Here is a 17,526-nt window from a genome sequence, read left to right as displayed (position 1 = left end):
TGAGCTCATCTGACATGTGAACCATTACTGCCCACATGTGGCTGAAACTCACACTACAAGCAGTCACTAAAACTGACTGACTACTGAATGAGGTCCGGTCACAAGAGTCCCAACTTATTATGGCAATGTGGGCACATCACAACAATATATGAAGCAAATATAAATGTAATAAGACGTCCTCTTACAAACTACAGGGGAAAAAAGGAAACACAAGACAAGGAGTCTTTTTTTCCATTTTATTTGTTACAAACAAGATCAAATGGTGGTCCTTTACTTTCCGGGGAGGATGATACCGTCATACTGAAAAGAGACAAAAGACAAATATTAGTTTGTGATAAACAGCATTTCAGCACAGAAAATAAAACAGCGTGATAGGATCCTGCAGCAATAAAAGTTAATGAGCTCTGCAGTAATTCAAACAAAAATCAACTTGACCCTTACATGATTTAAAAAGGCGTTCACTGAGACACGTAGTCTGACACACTTAGCAACTAGAGTTAATGTTTTACATTTTCTTGTAATTAGTCACTGACATTTAACTCAATGGATGCATTGTTTAATAGTGGTTAATCAGATTACTTCATGGAAAAACAGCCTCTAGAGCCTTTACAGATGGTCAGGTGGGTGTTAAAGTAATCTCAGATGCTCCATCTTTTCCCTTTTAACTCTTTCAATAAAACCTGGAAAGCTCATCTAAAGTTTCCAGGTCTGTAAAGATGTGTCAGAACCACAACGACACTCACTTTCTGCTGGAACCAGCGCATGGCCTCCTCTTTGCGGATGCGGTGCCTGAAACCGATGCGGCCTGTTTTCCGCTTCTTGTCGGCGATGCTGAAGCCGGGTCTGCCCAGAACCTGAACACAAAGAAGGGACGGAGCTGCTCAGAAAACATTCAACAGTTTCTCCATTACACAGAAACAATCTACAAACATCGGTATCATCTTATCAACATTTGTTGCCTGGTTGAATTTTAATGATTGATAATTCAGAGATTCAGGCCGACTGACAGTCCAGTTTTGATTCTCTACAACACAACTAGTATTTTAACATTTAATGTGCAGTGATAAAATAAAACAGAAAGGAGAAGTGGATCCTTACATTTACGTAGCTGTAAATGATTTTAAAAAATGTTTACTAGTTAATTGGTTTCCTGTTTCAGCACTAAATTTAACACTGGTGGACCTGAGAAATTTAGGTTATTTTGCACAAGAAACCTGTTTAAAAAAAAAACAAAAACGGCGTTTTTACTTTGGTTGCAAGACATGCACATGTATACTTCTGGTATCTGCACCTGTGATACGCCATCATTCAAAATGTGCTTAATGAGCTCCAGCTCCAACGACAACAGATCAGCCGACCATCTACATGATTTACAAAAAAACTCACTCATCAACTACGACAAACTGCATTTAACAATGTTACAGATTACCGGTTTAACAACTACCGAGGAAGATGTGTGAAGTGCGTATCAAATAAATTAGTTCAGCTGCAGCATCTTATCTCTAAACATGAAATCATATCACTGATCATTAAAACCTCGCCTGACACAAAACCCCTTTAAGAGCTGAAATCGATTAGTTCTCAACCATTAAATTTAATCAAACGACTTCGATAATGTGTTTTCCCGTTTATGTAATTTTTTTTGAGGGGAAAAAGTTAAAAAGTTGATTGCAGCTTTTTAAATGTGGATTTTTTTTGGTTTCTTTCCTCCTCTGACAGTAAACCATTTTCTGACATTTTAAAGCACAGACGACCATTTCCATTACCAAGAAAAATAGATTAATAAGTACTCGATAGTACAACTTCCAAGACAATGACTGCATTTCTTTACTTTGACAAATCAGCCACTTTTTTCTTAATATAAAAACACAGATCTAAGATATTTTAGAGCCAGCTGTCAAATATCAATTCCACTCCGAAAGCCGTTTTACACTGTAACACGAATTAGTTAAAAATGTCAAAATGAACAAAAATGTAAGAAATAAGATCAATGTACATACAGAAGACACACAATGTGCAATAAACACAAATATCTGCATGTACTCCTTCACGTATACGCACAAAAATCCTTTTCGTCTCAACCGAACCTCAAATCACATCCAACCAGCTACATTTTAAGATATTTTTTGGCCACTCACCACGTAGAAGTCCAGTCCGTAGATGCCGATGCTGGGGTCGTACTTGATGCCCAGATCGATGTGCTCCTGGATACCGAAGCCGAAGTTTCCGGTATCGGAGAAGTTGTTCTTTCTCAACTCGTACTCACGCACCTGGAGGCAGCAGAGAGAAGCCTCTTTAGCAACACGGCAATAATAAAGTTCATAAAGTCATGATACAAGTTTATTAATACTGCATTTAGCTATTACACAACCTTAGTACGAGAGTTACTCATGACAAAATCAATGCCTGTGTCAACTGTACTAGCAAGCTTTGATATACATGATTCACAGCACATTTACTTTGTTCAATACCATGTTTTCTTCAATTTAAACACTGAATGTGGACACAAACAGACCAAAATATATTACTCTTTGGATAATTTATCTCCAACGAGTCTTCAAAAGAGTAACAAGCAGTTTGGAGCCTCTGTAAATGAGGGGAGAAAATCAGAAAGGAATAAACATCATGATTTCCTGACCTTGAGTCCTTTCTCCAGGATCTCCTCTGCTTTGGCTCCACGGACGGTGCAGTGGACAGCAATCTTTTCATTTCTGCGGATACCGAAGGATCGCACAGTGTAGCGGGCTGGAGAATATAAACAACAAGAAGTTAAATACAGTAGCGTAAATAAGTACAACAACATTTCTGCTTTCTAGCTCTGCCTCAGATGAATTTAAACATCGACCTAGAAGTGTTTTAAGTCAACACTTCCACAGTTCAAAGTCCAATGTCAGAGTCTTCCCTCCCCACACCAACACTCACCCTTGGAGAAGACAGGGGTCTGCCCTGTGAGCTGCTCCAGCACCTTAGCAGCACGGGTCAGTCTGTCTCCGCTTTCGCCGACGCAGATGTTCAGGCAGAGCTTGCGAATGCGAAGCTCCCTCATGGGGTTCTCCTTCTTCTCACCCTGGTCCTGGAGGACAAAAAAAAAAAGAAAATGTACAGGGTTATTTTCTCACAAGCAAGATTTGACAACCCATAAACAAAAAATAAATAAAAATCAGTGACAACAAAACCGTACACCACACAAAAACACCTGGCTCTGAAGTCCTCCTGACACCTTCTCAACTCCTGCTGCCATGTTGAGTTTACCTACTGACGTTAGCCTGCTAACAAGCTAGCATAAGCAATAAATCAAGACGTATGTCTCAAACTTCACAGCAAACACGAGTTACACTTAAATATTCACAACTTATTCTCTCAAACTCCTGAAGCCCTGACACCGCTCTCCTCGGCCTCAGCTCCCAAAAACTCCCAACAGCCTCAGACCAACACATGCCGGCCGGAGGACATGTCCGTACATATCCCCGCTGTTACTGCTCTTAGCATTGTCACAGATAATACGTGTCCGGAAATTAAATTATGGCTTCAACACAACTAAAGAAGCGCATATAAAAGGTAGAGACGTGCTGCTGTGTAGATGAAGTGTACTCACTCAGCTGTAACCTCGTCTATAATGACAGAAAATAACTACATGTATATGGAGGGTGGTATTTCCCAGCAGCTAGCCTGTTAGCATCACTGGGTTTATAGTTTTAAGTCGCTTCGGTTACATTTTTTGACGAAATACGGCTCTAGTTTTATCATCCACAATGGTGTCGAAGTGTCTGAACACCAAACAACCGTCGGGATGGCCCTATAGCTCCGATGATTGTGGATTTCTACTACAACTTCAGATCTGATCGCCATCGTATAATGTGAGACGCTACTCACCGCCATGTTGGATCACTAGAAGAGGACGTTACGTTTCCGGCGAAAGGAATTTATAGCGGTGTGTTCGCCGCGTATGAGCTCGGGGGGGAACATCGCGGGACTGCGTGAGGGTTCCGTTTTCTTTTTACACTAAAAGCTTCAATAAAAAATAAAATAGAATAAAATGAAATGAAATAAAAATAATATTAAATAATTTGAAGCAAAAGCACTAAACATTCCCACTGGTTTAACATGATAATTAACATAAACATAAAATTATTGCTGATTAGCATCAACAAAACAAGGTACTAAATTTCATTAACTAATCAATTAATCGAGCAATGCTGTATAAAGTACCCAAAAGTCGTGCTTGAGTATAAGTAAAGATATGGTGTTAAAATATATTCTGTTACTTAAGTATCAAAAGTAATTTTCGAGCAAAAAAATTAACTTAAGTAAAAATAAATAAAACATATAATTACAAGTATGTATATATTGTATACTATAACTTTATTGATTATCGGATCTCATATTTTGCCTTTTTCAGACGATCGGAATCAGTCTTATTAATCTGGTTGCCAATAAAATAGATACATGTAAAAATGCACTACTACTACTAAATAACTAGTAACTAGTAACTTATTTGAGTTATCAAATAAATGTAGTCGATTAAAAGTACAGTATTTGCCTCAAAAATGTAGTGGAGTAGAAGTATAAAGTAGCAGAAAATGGAAATATAGTAAAGTACAAGTATCTGAAAATTGTACTTAAGTACAGTACTTGAGTAAATGTACTTAGTTACATTCTATCACTGTATATAATCCTACTATTACTGTGGCTTTTTTAATACCCTTTATTTCTTATTCCATCAACAATACAAGGTACCGAGTTTCATTCAGGACTTTTACATGTGATTAATACATTTTTTTAATTTACAGAAGATGACAGTACATTGAAAGTTACAAAAACACAACTAAACACCAAAACAAAAATAAAAACTGACTTTTTTTAACCAAATACACAAAAAAATAAATAATAAGGAATGAAAGAATTGGGAAAATAAACGTGTCACAACATGTTTATAGATTACGACACAGAAATAATTATTTTCCTTTTACATTACAAACAGTTAAAACCATCTTTATCACCATGGAATATATGATATTTGATATAGTCTGCATTGTGTATCTGTTTCCCATCACTTACACAGAAATAGGACACAAACCAAAGCTACAGCAACCACTACGACCAGTTTATTCACGAGTGCAGTGTCCAGAGAGTAAACTGCAGTCAGTGTTGGTGACTTCTCTGCAGACATCTCTGTGGGTAAATCTGCTGAAGGACTCATTAGTCTCATCATCGATGGGACAGGAGCAGGAGGCTTCAGCAGGGGCAGGCCTAACCTCCTCTGCTCCTCCAGGGCGTTGACGAGGAAAGCCAGCGCTCTCTTGGGGAAGACGGCCGTGGAGAAGAGGTTGCAGCTGGGGACGAAGAAGTGAGGGAGGACGCCTCTGCGTGCGTGGTCCTCCAGAGCCCCGAGGAGGTGCAGGAAGCAGGAAGGCAGCTGCTGACGAGCCCACATGGCGTCGTTGAACCTGAGAGGCGAGACGCAGGGAAAGATGTCAGATTATGATACAGATTTCTATTAGTAGTTTTTATATTCAGTGCTACTAAACCAATCCTGATTATTTGTGCCATTAATTAATTTATTAATTATAATGTTATTTATTGATCAATTTAAGATTCAGATGTCAGAAAATAGCAAGAAAATTGTGATCTGTTAGTCCATTGAGATACATTTATAAACCTTCAATAACTGACTCTTTTGGCCACTTGGGGGCAGCAGAAACACGTTATGAACACAAATTTGACATATCATTACCTTTTAAGTTGATATAATAAGCTTATTTACACATGCAGCAGTGACGGAGCAACATTGTGCTGTTCAACCATTACCGGCGCTACTGTTTCCAGTCTTGCTCTGATAATCCTGATATCTGGATGATAGTAAAGACGTTACCTGATGGACAGGGTGTGGAGGAAGGCCGTTTTCCCGTGGTACGAGCAGAGGTCCTCCAGCTGTTTGGGAAAACGTTGTTTCAGGCCCTCAATCAGAGACTTGAGGAGCATCAAGCACTGCTTACTGCCAGAGAGAAGATGGATCATTTATCATTTATATGTTTTCCTTTTCAAAAATGATAACTCGTTCTTCTACCACATTAGCTTACGGTCTCCACAGCTAACAGGAAGATTAGATAAACAAAGAAATTGGGACGATGTGAGAATAAAGTGACTCACCGGCAGCATTTGGTGGCGTTGCTCTCACAGCAGGTTTTCTTGTTGCCGTGGCTCGTGATGATTTTCTTCTCGACGTGAGAGAAAGAAATCCTCCAGCTCTCTGTTACAGAAAGACACAACACCCTGATTTCACCGTACAGGTACACAAACACTCACACTGGAGTTGTGTATAAGATGAATGGCACGTGAATTAAAGTCCCACATATCTGAACCTCAGAGGTGACAGAAGTTTCTCTACCTTTGGCCTCCTCACTGAGGTTTCGTCCTTTGAGCCTCTTCGGTACAAAGTAAATGGGTAAACCTTTGATTTCTTGGCGAGCCTTCTTTCCCAGCCAGTTGTCCACATCTGGGCCGTTACGGACAGCGAGCGGCCAGCCCTGAGAGGGGTGAACCTCCATACAGGAACAAGGGCAAATGTTAAGTCACATCATATTAATGCCTCCGCTGCCATCACATCAGTACACAACATCCATACAAATACTCATTCTACCACTATTACTGCTGCTGCTTTTACAGATATGACTACTTATACCACTGCTAAGGTTGCAGCGATAAACTGGTTTGTGATGATTTAAATTCTCCATATTTCCTTTATCTTTTCAGTCGTGTCTGTCATTTTAAAACTGTACAGACATAATGTTTACCTCCAGAGCAGGAACCACGTCCACAGAGATCAGCTCGTCACTGTTGGATTCAGTCCTGAACAGAGATAAAGTCACAGCCGGAGAGTTCGGACGCTTCCTGTTCACCTCCCAGCGACAGCAGTCGTCAGGCACTGGAGCCAAAGAAGAGTGAAAACAGACAGGCGCCTTTAGTAGCTCGATCGTGTGGTAGACAAAATATAAAACATCAGCAGAATGAAGAGAGAGAAATCACATGATTGGCTCAAAATGATAACACACGGTGATCCCACCTTTGTAGGTCTTGAGGAACTTGCGGACGAGGCGAAACATCTCAGTCAGGACCTTGCTGGATGAAAGCGTGCGCTGATTCTCAAGCAGAAAGACTTGCACGGGGCTCCGGGTCGGCCGAGCAAAATCGAGGCGGTAGAAGAGGCCGGCGTCGAGCTCCGTCATGTTGAGGCGCGACGGGGCCTGAAGCTTCAGCATCATGTCGAACTCATCGGGGTTGTGGATCTGAGGCAGGAGAACAGAGATTCAACACACAGACACGGTGTTCAGGCAATTAATGCAACTGGTTTCAGGCAGGCAATCGTTATAAACTGTACGAGTGTGCAAGAAGAATATCTGCAGTAGAAAATATACCTTCACTTTCTCGAAGTAGCTGCCGGTGGTGAGGAATTCAGCTGATTGGAAGAAAGGCTGATCGCTGCTGCTCCTCAGGAACTTCAGCAGGTTCTCTCTGAAGTCGTTAACCACCTCTGCGGCCCAGCGGCGGTCCGTCTGCCGGATCTTCAGGTCTTTGGCGTTGACTTTGATCCAGCTGGCCAGCTCCGGGGAGACGGAGACCGGTTCCTCGACCACTCTGGGTCCCTCCTCTGTGATTCAATAAAGTGGACATTACAGAGGAGACAAGATCAACAACTCCTCCAGATCTCCAAAAGAATTACAAGCATTTCAACAATCGACAGCCAGAAACAGTGCAAACAAAAAGATTCCAGGTGTTTTCAGATTTCTACCTGCTTGTTGTTGCTGAACTTTCAGTCTCTGTCTTGCTGGTGTGAGCTGAGGAGTGTTCGACCTTCTTCTGGCGTCGGGTATTCGCTGCCGTGCTTCAGCCGGACTGCCCTCTCTGAGGTTCACATCTCTGTCTTCTCCGTCCATTCTCGTCTCAGCCTTAGATAACTGCAGACAACCAGAGGTGGAAAGCAACTGAGTATATTTACTCAAGTACTCACAATTTGAGACTTACATTTTGATGCCAATTTCTGCTTCTACACTAGCTGAAACACATGACTTAAACCTCGTAGAGCTGGTCCTGTGTATTCACTAATGTGGTCAGATTTATTGTGATTTTCAGCTTTTAAATGGAGAAAAACATCATATGTGTGATTCATGGAACAACATGAGCGGGAACAAACATTTTTCTCCCGCTACAGAGTATTTTGAAGTTGAAGGGCAACGTTAGCAAAGCCCTCGTTCCCCTCGACAGAAAGCTTACGGGATTTTTTGAATTGGGTTTTGGATTATTTGCTGAAAATAAGCTCTATGAGTTATGATATATGTTAGTTAGAATAGTTTGTACCTGAAATCGGCCTGTAAAGAAGGACTAGTGAGTAGATGTTTTAGTCCATAAGCACTTTATAATTAAATTGTGGGACATTAAATGATGTAGTTTTATGGTGTAGAACAAAACCTGTAAATATCTTAAGCCTGTGGTAACCACAGACCTTATCACAGACATTTAACCATAAACCAATTCAAGCAACTCATGGACTTTGAGACGAGGGAACCAGACGTGCAAAAATGCTGACTGGTTTCTGTGTTTTAGGATTCATTACTACAGAACTTTATAGAATGAGCTTTTACATCTACAGAGGGAGCGGGTCCTAATGATCCGAACCGATGTCATGTTTTTATTTTAAATATACGTATATTCCCCCTTTTTGTCCTTTATTCCCTTTTGTTTGTTTTTCACATTAGTTACTGTATTCCTTCTGCTGTATAATTCAGTAGATAAACACATTATTTTTGTATTCTTAACAACCACTGTAGGGGAAGGTGAGATGAGGGGTGTTCAGTTGGTTCCAATCTGCATCCACACTGCTAGATGCCACTAAAGCCTACAAACTGGACCTTTAAGTTATTTTTTATGCAAAAACATTTCATGGCTCGTGCATCACAGATTTAAAGATTCGTTGTTTTTCCTTTTTGATCATCTTTTGATCATCGTAATTCATTTAAAACAATAGATTATTTAATATTGCCACGGCTGATTCACAAAACAAGCACCGGCTCTGAGTAACTGTGAGATGAAAAGCCCTTCAGATGGTGAACATTCTCAACCTTTCAGCATTGTCACGGTAAACATGATAGATATAGATACTAAATTGATTTCTTGTATTAATCATCTTTAACTCACCTGTGTTCAAGAAGCGTCCGCTGCAAATGATGACGGGGTATATTGTGCGATAGTTGTTGATCTCCATCAGCTCTTTAGTTTCACTTTCAATTTCCATGAAATGTAATCTGAGGATGGCTTCCTCCTCCTCCTTTTCCTCCTCCTACTCCTCCTCAGTGGATATCTGTCTCTGGATTCATGTTAAAGCCACTTAAAGGTTAAAAATGTCACCAGTTGTACAATCCCTCCTTTGAAAAATGATACTGCCAGGCGACTTTGACCAGTTATGAAGTACACACAACCACACTGGACTACTTTGACCTGTGTATTCCTGTTTCACAACCAGACACACCCTATGATTTCTTTAAAACCAGGTTACATAAGTACCTACCTACTACCGGAAGGTTGCCATTTAAGGGAACATCTTATAGTGAACAAACAGTCAGGCATGTAAAATCACATCTGTTTTGATGAAGCCATCTAATCATTAAAATATTTAAGAAGAAACAGGAAATGGCTCAGAGCTAATAAATAATGTTGGGTTAATGTGCTCTGTGCTACTGTTAGATAAGCTTGCTTATTTATTTACTTATTTCACCTTAGATCAATTAAAATTAAGTACAAGATTACACAAACACAAATTAATTAAAGTATTCACGTATTAACAAGGCTAAAAGTTTCACTCACACCCCTGTGTTACTGTACTGAGCTAAAAGCTAACATAAGCATGCTAAAATGCTCAAAATGTTGATGTTGAGCTGGTGTAATGTTTACAATGCTAGTTTAGCATAGTAGCATGCTAACATTTTCTAGCTAGAACTAAACACAAATTATAGATAGATACGTCAGGCTGATGTGGATGTCATTATTATAATTAATACTGTAATATTAATATGTTTATGTCATTATAGAGTGCTGTAGTTTTGAGTCTTAAAACCAGAAAATCAGTTAGCATTTTGCACATATGGTTCGCTCGTCTCAAAGTCCATGAGTTGTTTGAATTGGTTTTTGGTTAAATGTCTGACTCTAACTTTACAACTTGTACATTGATCAGTTCATAGAAAACATGTACAGTAATTGTTTAGTAAGACGCTCAGTTGTGGTGACGTTTAAGTCATGCGGCCACACTGTAGTCTGCGCAGCATTAGCTTTTTCACTTCTTGCGATTTAATTTACGCTTCAAAAATCACAAAAGTGGTGTTCATCTGTGAAGATTATCTCGCTGAACAAAACGTGTATCATAAGTATCATAAACTTGGACTTATTTTTGGTAATGATCCAATTAAAAAATCTAATAGGCTTTTTGTCGAGGGAACCAGAGCGATGCTATCTTCCGGGTTGGCATACAAAATGACTTCATCCCCACAGCACTCTGTTGGACCTGTTTTAACCTGATGATGGAAATCAGTCAAAGTCAGGGGACCACCAGGATTCGTTCTGAGCGTGACATGAAAGTGTCCAAATTTGATGGATATTAGGGACATTCACTCAAAACCACAAACGTCAGCCTCATGGCGGTGTTAGAGGACAAGTCAGGGGACTGCTTGTAGGTGTCATGATCACCTGTGTACAAAATATATGGCTGAAATGTGCTAATGTATTAGATGTTGAGATATTTCACAGAGCATATGAAAATGTGTACCCTCTGGTGGCGCTAGACGATCAACAAAGGCAGTATGATTCACCCTCTGGGCACCATGAATGTCTTCATGTACAAATGTAATGGAAATCTATCCAACAGTTAGAAAGAAAGACTATTCATATTATGGAGGGAAATCTACATTTGTAGAATACATGTGACAATTAGACAAAATTGATAATTTATTTAATACCAGACTTTGTGTAAATATGAGTCTCTGATTGTTTATGTACAGTCTGTTTGCTAAATGTGTACAATGATCTTCAATGATCTACAACCTCTTCATGAAGTCTTCACCAAGTGTAAGTAAATTTCCACTTAGAGCATGGATTGGAGTAGAACCGTTAAAAGTTTGTGCTCTTGTGAAATGCAAACATTGCTTTTCTTGAGTTAAGAACAAAAATGAGTGAAAGACGTCTAAAGATTGTCAAAAGCTGCTTACAGATTGGTAAATGATGTTCATAAAAAAAGGACAAAATTTGTGGAACAAGGACAGAAACATCTTCACTTGGTTTGATTAAGTTTTTTATTACTTTGATTTCATCCTAATTGTCATAATAGACAAGCCTTCCTTTCCGACGGAAACTCTTGCGATGGTTCAGCATAAGCCGGAAGACTGTGTTGGGATGAAGAGAGGATGGTAGCTGAGACGTGACTTTTTGTTGGACATCCTGCATGAGAATTCATTTCTTCTGAGCCTTCTGTGCAGCCTTAGTGACCTTTCCACTTCCGGGGGCCTTCTTGTTGACGTCCTTGATGACACCGACGGCCACGGTCTGCCTCATGTCACGCACAGCGAAACGCCCTGTGAGGAAAAAGATTGGACAAAAAAAAGAGCTAAAGAGTTAATCAGATGCTAAAAAAGATAGCATTCATAACCGAGGAGCATACAAAACACAAAAACAAAAGTTGGAAGAGCATCATGTTTTATTTGTGTGTACTGGCTGAATATTTGAGAATCAGCCACGATGAATAAAGGTTAATAATTCTGAATGGATGGATCACAGTGGACATTTTATGAAAATCAACTGGGGAGGCTATGGATCGACCCCAGTCTGTCCACTGGTCAGAGTGTCTTTATCACACAGTGTGTCGCAGAAGCCAAAGATAAAATTTTAACAAAATAGGCAAATTTCAGTCTCCATTCTTCATCATTTGATGGCCAGGTTAATAATCACAACTCCGAAACCAAAACAGGAATGGAAACCATTGTTTTCCATGGCTCTGCCTGTAGTGACGAATCTCAATGTGATCTGGACCTAACCCATTGTCTTCACAACAAAATGGGCTGTAGCCAACAATTGTAGTAAATAAAGAAGAGAAAGCATTTTACTCACCCAGTGGTGCATAGTCAGCGAACTTTTCAACACACAGGGGTTTGTTAGGTGTCAGTAAAGCGATGCAGGCGTCTCCAGACTTGACAAACTTCGGGTTGTCCTCAATCTTCTTGCCGGAACGGCGGTCGATCTTCTCTATGATCTCGCTGAACTTGCAGGCAATGTGAGCAGTGTGGCAGTCCAGCACGGGGGCGTAACCCTGGGAGATCTGGCCGGGGTGGTTCAGGATGATGACCTGAAATAGTGACATTTGAGTGCGTTTAAAAAAAGGTGATTTGAGTCCTCCCTTCACAAGATGAACATCATTGCAGTTCCTTCTAGTGGCCAGCAGGGGTCAACAGATGTTCATGCTTACCTCAACTGGAATCACTTTTTAGAGTCACACTAAAATGACTTGTGGAGAGTATCTCGCCACCTTAATGCAGATGTTTCTTTATAAGATGATTATTTAAGCAGGACGTTAACATTGAGATTAGTCATTTCATTCTTTTATCATACGTGTTATTGTTGATTGGGGTGTGTATGTGAGCATAAAGTAATAAATAAAATACAATTTTTTACACCAAGGAAAAGGATGAGTACCCGAAAAAAAAAAAAGTCTTGTAAACTTTTGTCATTTTCTGTTTTAGGCTATTGTAGGCAAGATAGCCTAGAACAGAATGAGAAGCAACATTAGGCATGTGATTTTAATTCACTGAAACCTTGAAGCCAAGCTTTGTTTTGGTTTTAATGTCATCTCTATGCTCAGCACGTTTATTTTACCTCAAATTCACTTCTTCCTCTTTTTTCATCTGCTCAGACTCACCTGGGCAGTGAAGTTCTCAGCTCCAAGTGGAGGGTCGTTCTTGCTGTCACCAGCCACATTGCCTCTGCGGATCTCCTTGATGGACACGTTCTTGATGTTGAAGCCGACGTTGTCACCAGGGGCAGCTTCAGCCAGAGACTCGTGGTGCATCTCCACAGACTTCACCTCAGTGGTCAGGTTGGCTGGAGCAAAGGTGACGATCGTACCAGGCTTCAGGACACCAGTCTCAACACGGCCGACAGGGACAGTTCCAATACCTGAGACAGAACCAGGGGCATATTTAGTTTCCTTTAACAGTATTTATTGTGGCGATAGACTGTGTTCACATGCAGCTCACATACTGTGCAACTACACTGTAATTACGGTGAAAAGGGATGAACAAGGGACTGAGTTTCTCAACAGCCGACTTACACTATAATCAGGGAGCTTTCTCCCAATATTCAATGCCCTTGTCCAGCAAGCACTTATCCATGTTTTTCCCAAACAGCTGGTAAAAACATAGGTAAAACTAATATGTCATTAGTAAGTGATGAATAGTTGACTTGGACTCAACTTGACTCCACTAATTTCACTGTTAAGGAGACTTGCTACTTGACTCAACAGAAAATAAATGACTTGAGGCTCTCAATCAGTTTAGTTTTGTGTAGTCTGGCTGTCAGTGTTTCACTCTTTAAAGGTCCAGTTTGTAAGGAGGTTCCAAATGCGTCAAAAATACTGATGCTTTGGCAGTGTAAGTTGGGTCGGCTGCCATCTTTTTGGACCTTTAAAAGTGGTGGGAAGGGAATATTTTTTTGTTTTTTGTTTGATATGACTAAATGAGAGTAAGCAAAGTACCGTAGGAGGAGAGGGGATCCCCGTGCTCTCTCCACTTGATGTGCGATCATCACCATGGGCCAGAACATCAGTACAGTCCTTGAAAACTCGCTCTAGCCTAAATTGCACATTGGCAATCTCCTCTCGCAACGGCAAAGCAGCTATTGTGTCATATGGCACATCAATTACGCATGGCTATAGGCCTTTATTTACTTAAATAAAGTAATGTATTTATTTGTTTATCCACATCTACAAGGATCATTATCATTACAATTATCATAATACATACTGACCAACATATTTACAGAAGACAGTAAAAACAAGGCTCACACCTCGTGCATCACTGTGTAATCATTTAAACTATAGATGTAATCCTAACACAATTTAGTGAAAAAAAAAACCCAGCTCTAAATAAAACGTCACCCTTTATGTACTTTATAATAAGACTTTGATTTGCTGTAATCATCTGTAATAGAAAGCATCACCCAAGGTGTGTGAAATTTAATAAACAGTATTGTTCCAAATATGACTAAAAAATAATAATAATATGTGTTAGATGCAGATTCAGGGGTCTACGTGTACAGTAATGACAAAAGAAACATTTGTGATGTCATGTGAAGTAATATGATGTGAGGTGAGGTGAAGTCGGCGGTCCTTACCGCCAATCTTGTAGACATCCTGCAGGGGCAGACGGAGGGGCCTGTTGGTGGGGCGACTGGGAGGCACGATGGCGTCAAGAGCCTCCAGCAGTGTCTTTCCGGTAGCATTACCTTCCTTTCGCTCAATGTTCCATCCCTTGAACCAGCCCATCTGCAGAGAGATTTAAAGAGAGAAATCAGTCCATGTTCCCAATCATCAGGTTTAAACAAGTTGAACATGTCCTCACCTTTTCGCTGGGCTCCAGCATGCTGTCTCCGTGCCATCCAGAGATGGGGACAAAGGCAACGGCTTTGGGGTTGTAGCCGATCTTCTTGATGTAGGTGCTCACTTCCTTGGTGATTTCATTGTAACGGGCCTCGCTGTAAGGGGGCTCGGTGGAGTCCATCTTGTTGACTCCAACGATGAGCTGCTTCACACCAAGGGTGAAGGCCAGCAGGGCGTGCTCACGGGTCTGGCCGTTCTTGGAGATACCAGCCTCGAACTCACCGACACCAGCAGCAACGATCAGCACACCACAGTCAGCCTAAAATGAAGATCACGATCAAGAGTTCGTATTTAAATAGACTAAATCAAGATGAAAATGTGGTTTAACTTTGAGCTTGTCGTGTATAAACACTATCATTTACCTGAGAGGTACCAGTGATCATGTTCTTGATGAAGTCCCTGTGTCCAGGCGCATCAATGATGGTCACGTAGTACTTTGAGGTCTCGAACTTCCACAGAGCGATGTCAATGGTGATACCACGCTCACGCTCGGCCTTCAGTTTGTCCAGCACCCAGGCGTACTTGAAGGAGCCTTTGCCCATCTGTGGAGGTCAAGACAACAGAAATGGATGAGAAAAACATAGAGAATAAAAGACAGGTGAGTCAGTGAATAAAGTTCATGTAGATCCAAACACACGCAGTGCTTAATTTGTAGTACGATGTGCTTAGGCCGTTTGTCCAGTGATTCTTGTAGTGGGATTGCCTTTCGTGTCTTCCATACGTAGCTACTGTAAGATTCACTATTATATTCAACTACTCAAAAATGTAGCCATCAATTTAAATCTGAATATTTGAAATTCTTTATTGTGTTTTATGTAGGTGACTAGAATAAATTCCTTGTGAGTATTTTATCATTACTATTTTTAGAAAAAGTAATTATCCATTATGTAATATTGATCATGCTGCTAATATTTTAAGAATGCAATTAATTAATATATATATCTGAGGCTGATTTTCTTCACATTACTTTTTCATTTGTATGTTCACAAACGACTGGTCTATCTTTAGATTTTGGCCTATTTTGCTTCCAAAGTGACATATTTCAGACTAGTGTAAAGAAATACGGAAGATTACTTGTAGGTGTTAATTTCAAAGCAGATATTTTGACTTTTGACCTTTCTTGACATGTAGGCAAATAAGCGCATATGTATAAAGATTATTTGCTCATCTTAATCAAGATTAGATATCAGAAGTCATGTTAAAGAAAATATAATTTCCTAATGTTAATAATCAACTGTGGAAAATTACCCTATTCAGCTTTAAAGTGTAATAAAAAAATCTTAAATACACCACACTTTTCAGGCTTATTACTTTCTATATTCTGAGGGTTTGTTTCTGAAAGGGGCTTGTTCATAATATAATTTATAGCATTTATGATTTTAAAAAAACAATAACTGTCTTAATAAAAGTACTCAGTTGGGGAAGTTTAATTTAAAATGTTTAACTTATTCACCTGTAATATCTGCTTTAAAAACACTTTTGTAGGATTGTGTTTCAGCAGCAGGTGGCAGCAGTAGCCTAGCTAAGAACAATATGGCGGCAGTCATCAGCCGCGCCCTTTCCCACACCTGAAACGTCACACTGTGGGCCTCATTGTGCTTTAAATACTTTGAATATTTGATTTAAAACTTGAATAAAGACATGTTGCGTCTCCAGAACCAACCTCAGCTGCCTCCTTCTCGAACTTCTCGATGGTTCTCTTGTCGATTCCTCCGCACTTGTAGATCAGGTGGCCGGTGGTGGTGGACTTGCCGGAGTCGACATGGCCGATGACCACGATGTTGATGTGGATCTTTTCCTTTCCCATTGCGAGTTGCTAATTTTAACCAACATGAAGAGGAGTTAAGTCGACTTTGACATTAAAAATTGAAGGTTTGAATTCATCTGAGAGTTGAAAACAGACTCCCAAAGGTTATTTAAAGTAGCTATCTAGCAGGTAGCTAACGTTAGCTGCTAATTAGCCTGCCACATGATTAGCTACGTCAAACCGAACACGTGGGTGAGATGTATCCGGGAACTTTATGCCTTAGTATGCAAAATTAGCAATACCACACTATAAAGATACTTAAAGTCAAACATATTTTACTCAAGTAAAAAGTACAACTGCTAACTAGAATTTTAAATTAGCATATATACATTGGAAATACCCCAGAACAGATTTAACTTAAGTACAGTACTTGAGTACATGTACTTAGTTACTTCCACCATTGTATAATATCCTCCACCTACAATGTATATTTAGGATAATCCTTCCTTAATATTAAACACACACAAGTTTTTAAACTGGTAGCACAGAATGGAAGAAACCATCACACCTGTGGGGAAGCCACTGCACATGGTTGAAACCATTTCAGAGTTTTATTAAGCCATTACAAATCATAATTGAGCTATAGAAATTAGTTTTATCCCACAATGGAAACCAAAAGACTTCATCACGTGTTATATGTGTTCATATGTCAAATCTGAAGATATTAGTGTTTAAACTCACCTGGTTCAAGGGGTGTGGATGTGGCAGATGGAGGTGGTGGATGGCCGTCGTCTACTGATCTAACAGTTCATTCGCTTGCTATTTGTGTGAAAGGTAAAGTCAGAACAACGCCTTTTCCTCCTCCTCCTGCTGATCTGTGTCTACATGAATTTGCGCATCAAGTTGTGATAGGCGTTGCACAATTCCACCCACTATAATCATATCTGTGGTTCGTCAAGTGTTCTCGGACAACCAGTTTTGCCAGTTTGTTCTTGTACATTGTTATATAAGGCACTCCTTAAAAACTTCTGCCACACCGTTTACACCTGGTATCTCTTTTTAAAACACATTTGTAGCTCTGTAACTATTA

At 40.0% G+C, this 17,526-nt stretch overlaps 3 protein-coding genes across 4 annotated transcripts; all 3 read right to left on the bottom strand.

The window, feature by feature from the left end:
* Positions 1-222: 222 nt before the first annotated feature.
* On the bottom strand, positions 223-3,904 carry rpl11 (ribosomal protein L11). 2 transcript variants are annotated; one of them, XM_073482928.1, is made up of 6 exons: positions 3,874-3,904; positions 2,923-3,073; positions 2,639-2,745; positions 2,139-2,270; positions 744-854; positions 223-300 (listed from the first exon to the last, which is right to left on the bottom strand). In XM_073482928.1, exons 1-6 carry the CDS (start codon positions 3,877-3,879, stop codon positions 271-273), a joined length of 537 nt encoding a protein of 178 aa, XP_073339029.1. In that variant the 5' UTR covers positions 3,880-3,904; the 3' UTR covers positions 223-270. The 2 variants fall into 2 exon arrangements, with proteins under 2 accessions (XP_073339029.1, XP_073339028.1); XM_073482927.1 differs by lacking the exon at positions 3,874-3,904 and adding an exon at positions 3,182-3,256.
* A 947-nt stretch (positions 3,905-4,851) lies between these two features.
* LOC141010266 (cyclic GMP-AMP synthase) lies at positions 4,852-7,726 on the bottom strand. The gene is made up of 8 exons (XM_073483142.1): positions 7,696-7,726; positions 7,416-7,648; positions 7,064-7,286; positions 6,795-6,925; positions 6,389-6,542; positions 6,151-6,250; positions 5,873-5,995; positions 4,852-5,447 (listed from the first exon to the last, which is right to left on the bottom strand). Exons 1-8 carry the CDS (start codon positions 7,724-7,726, stop codon positions 5,051-5,053), a joined length of 1,392 nt encoding a protein of 463 aa, XP_073339243.1. The 3' UTR covers positions 4,852-5,050.
* Positions 7,727-11,321: 3,595 nt separating this feature from the next.
* Positions 11,322-17,227, bottom strand: LOC141010606 (elongation factor 1-alpha-like). Its single transcript, XM_073483653.1, has 8 exons — positions 17,178-17,227; positions 16,353-16,505; positions 15,052-15,231; positions 14,652-14,948; positions 14,425-14,575; positions 12,953-13,209; positions 12,148-12,382; positions 11,322-11,615 (listed from the first exon to the last, which is right to left on the bottom strand). The coding sequence occupies exons 2-8, from the start codon at positions 16,494-16,496 to the stop codon at positions 11,494-11,496; spliced, it is 1,386 nt and encodes a 461-aa protein (XP_073339754.1). The 5' UTR covers positions 16,497-16,505; positions 17,178-17,227; the 3' UTR covers positions 11,322-11,493.
* Positions 17,228-17,526: the final 299 nt, after the last annotated feature.

The sequence above is a fragment of the Pagrus major genome, chromosome 16, assembly GCF_040436345.1.
Source record: "Pagrus major chromosome 16, Pma_NU_1.0".
NCBI classification, from domain to species: Eukaryota; Metazoa; Chordata; class Actinopteri; order Spariformes; family Sparidae; genus Pagrus; species Pagrus major.
This window is presented reverse-complemented; position numbering and strand designations above follow the sequence as displayed.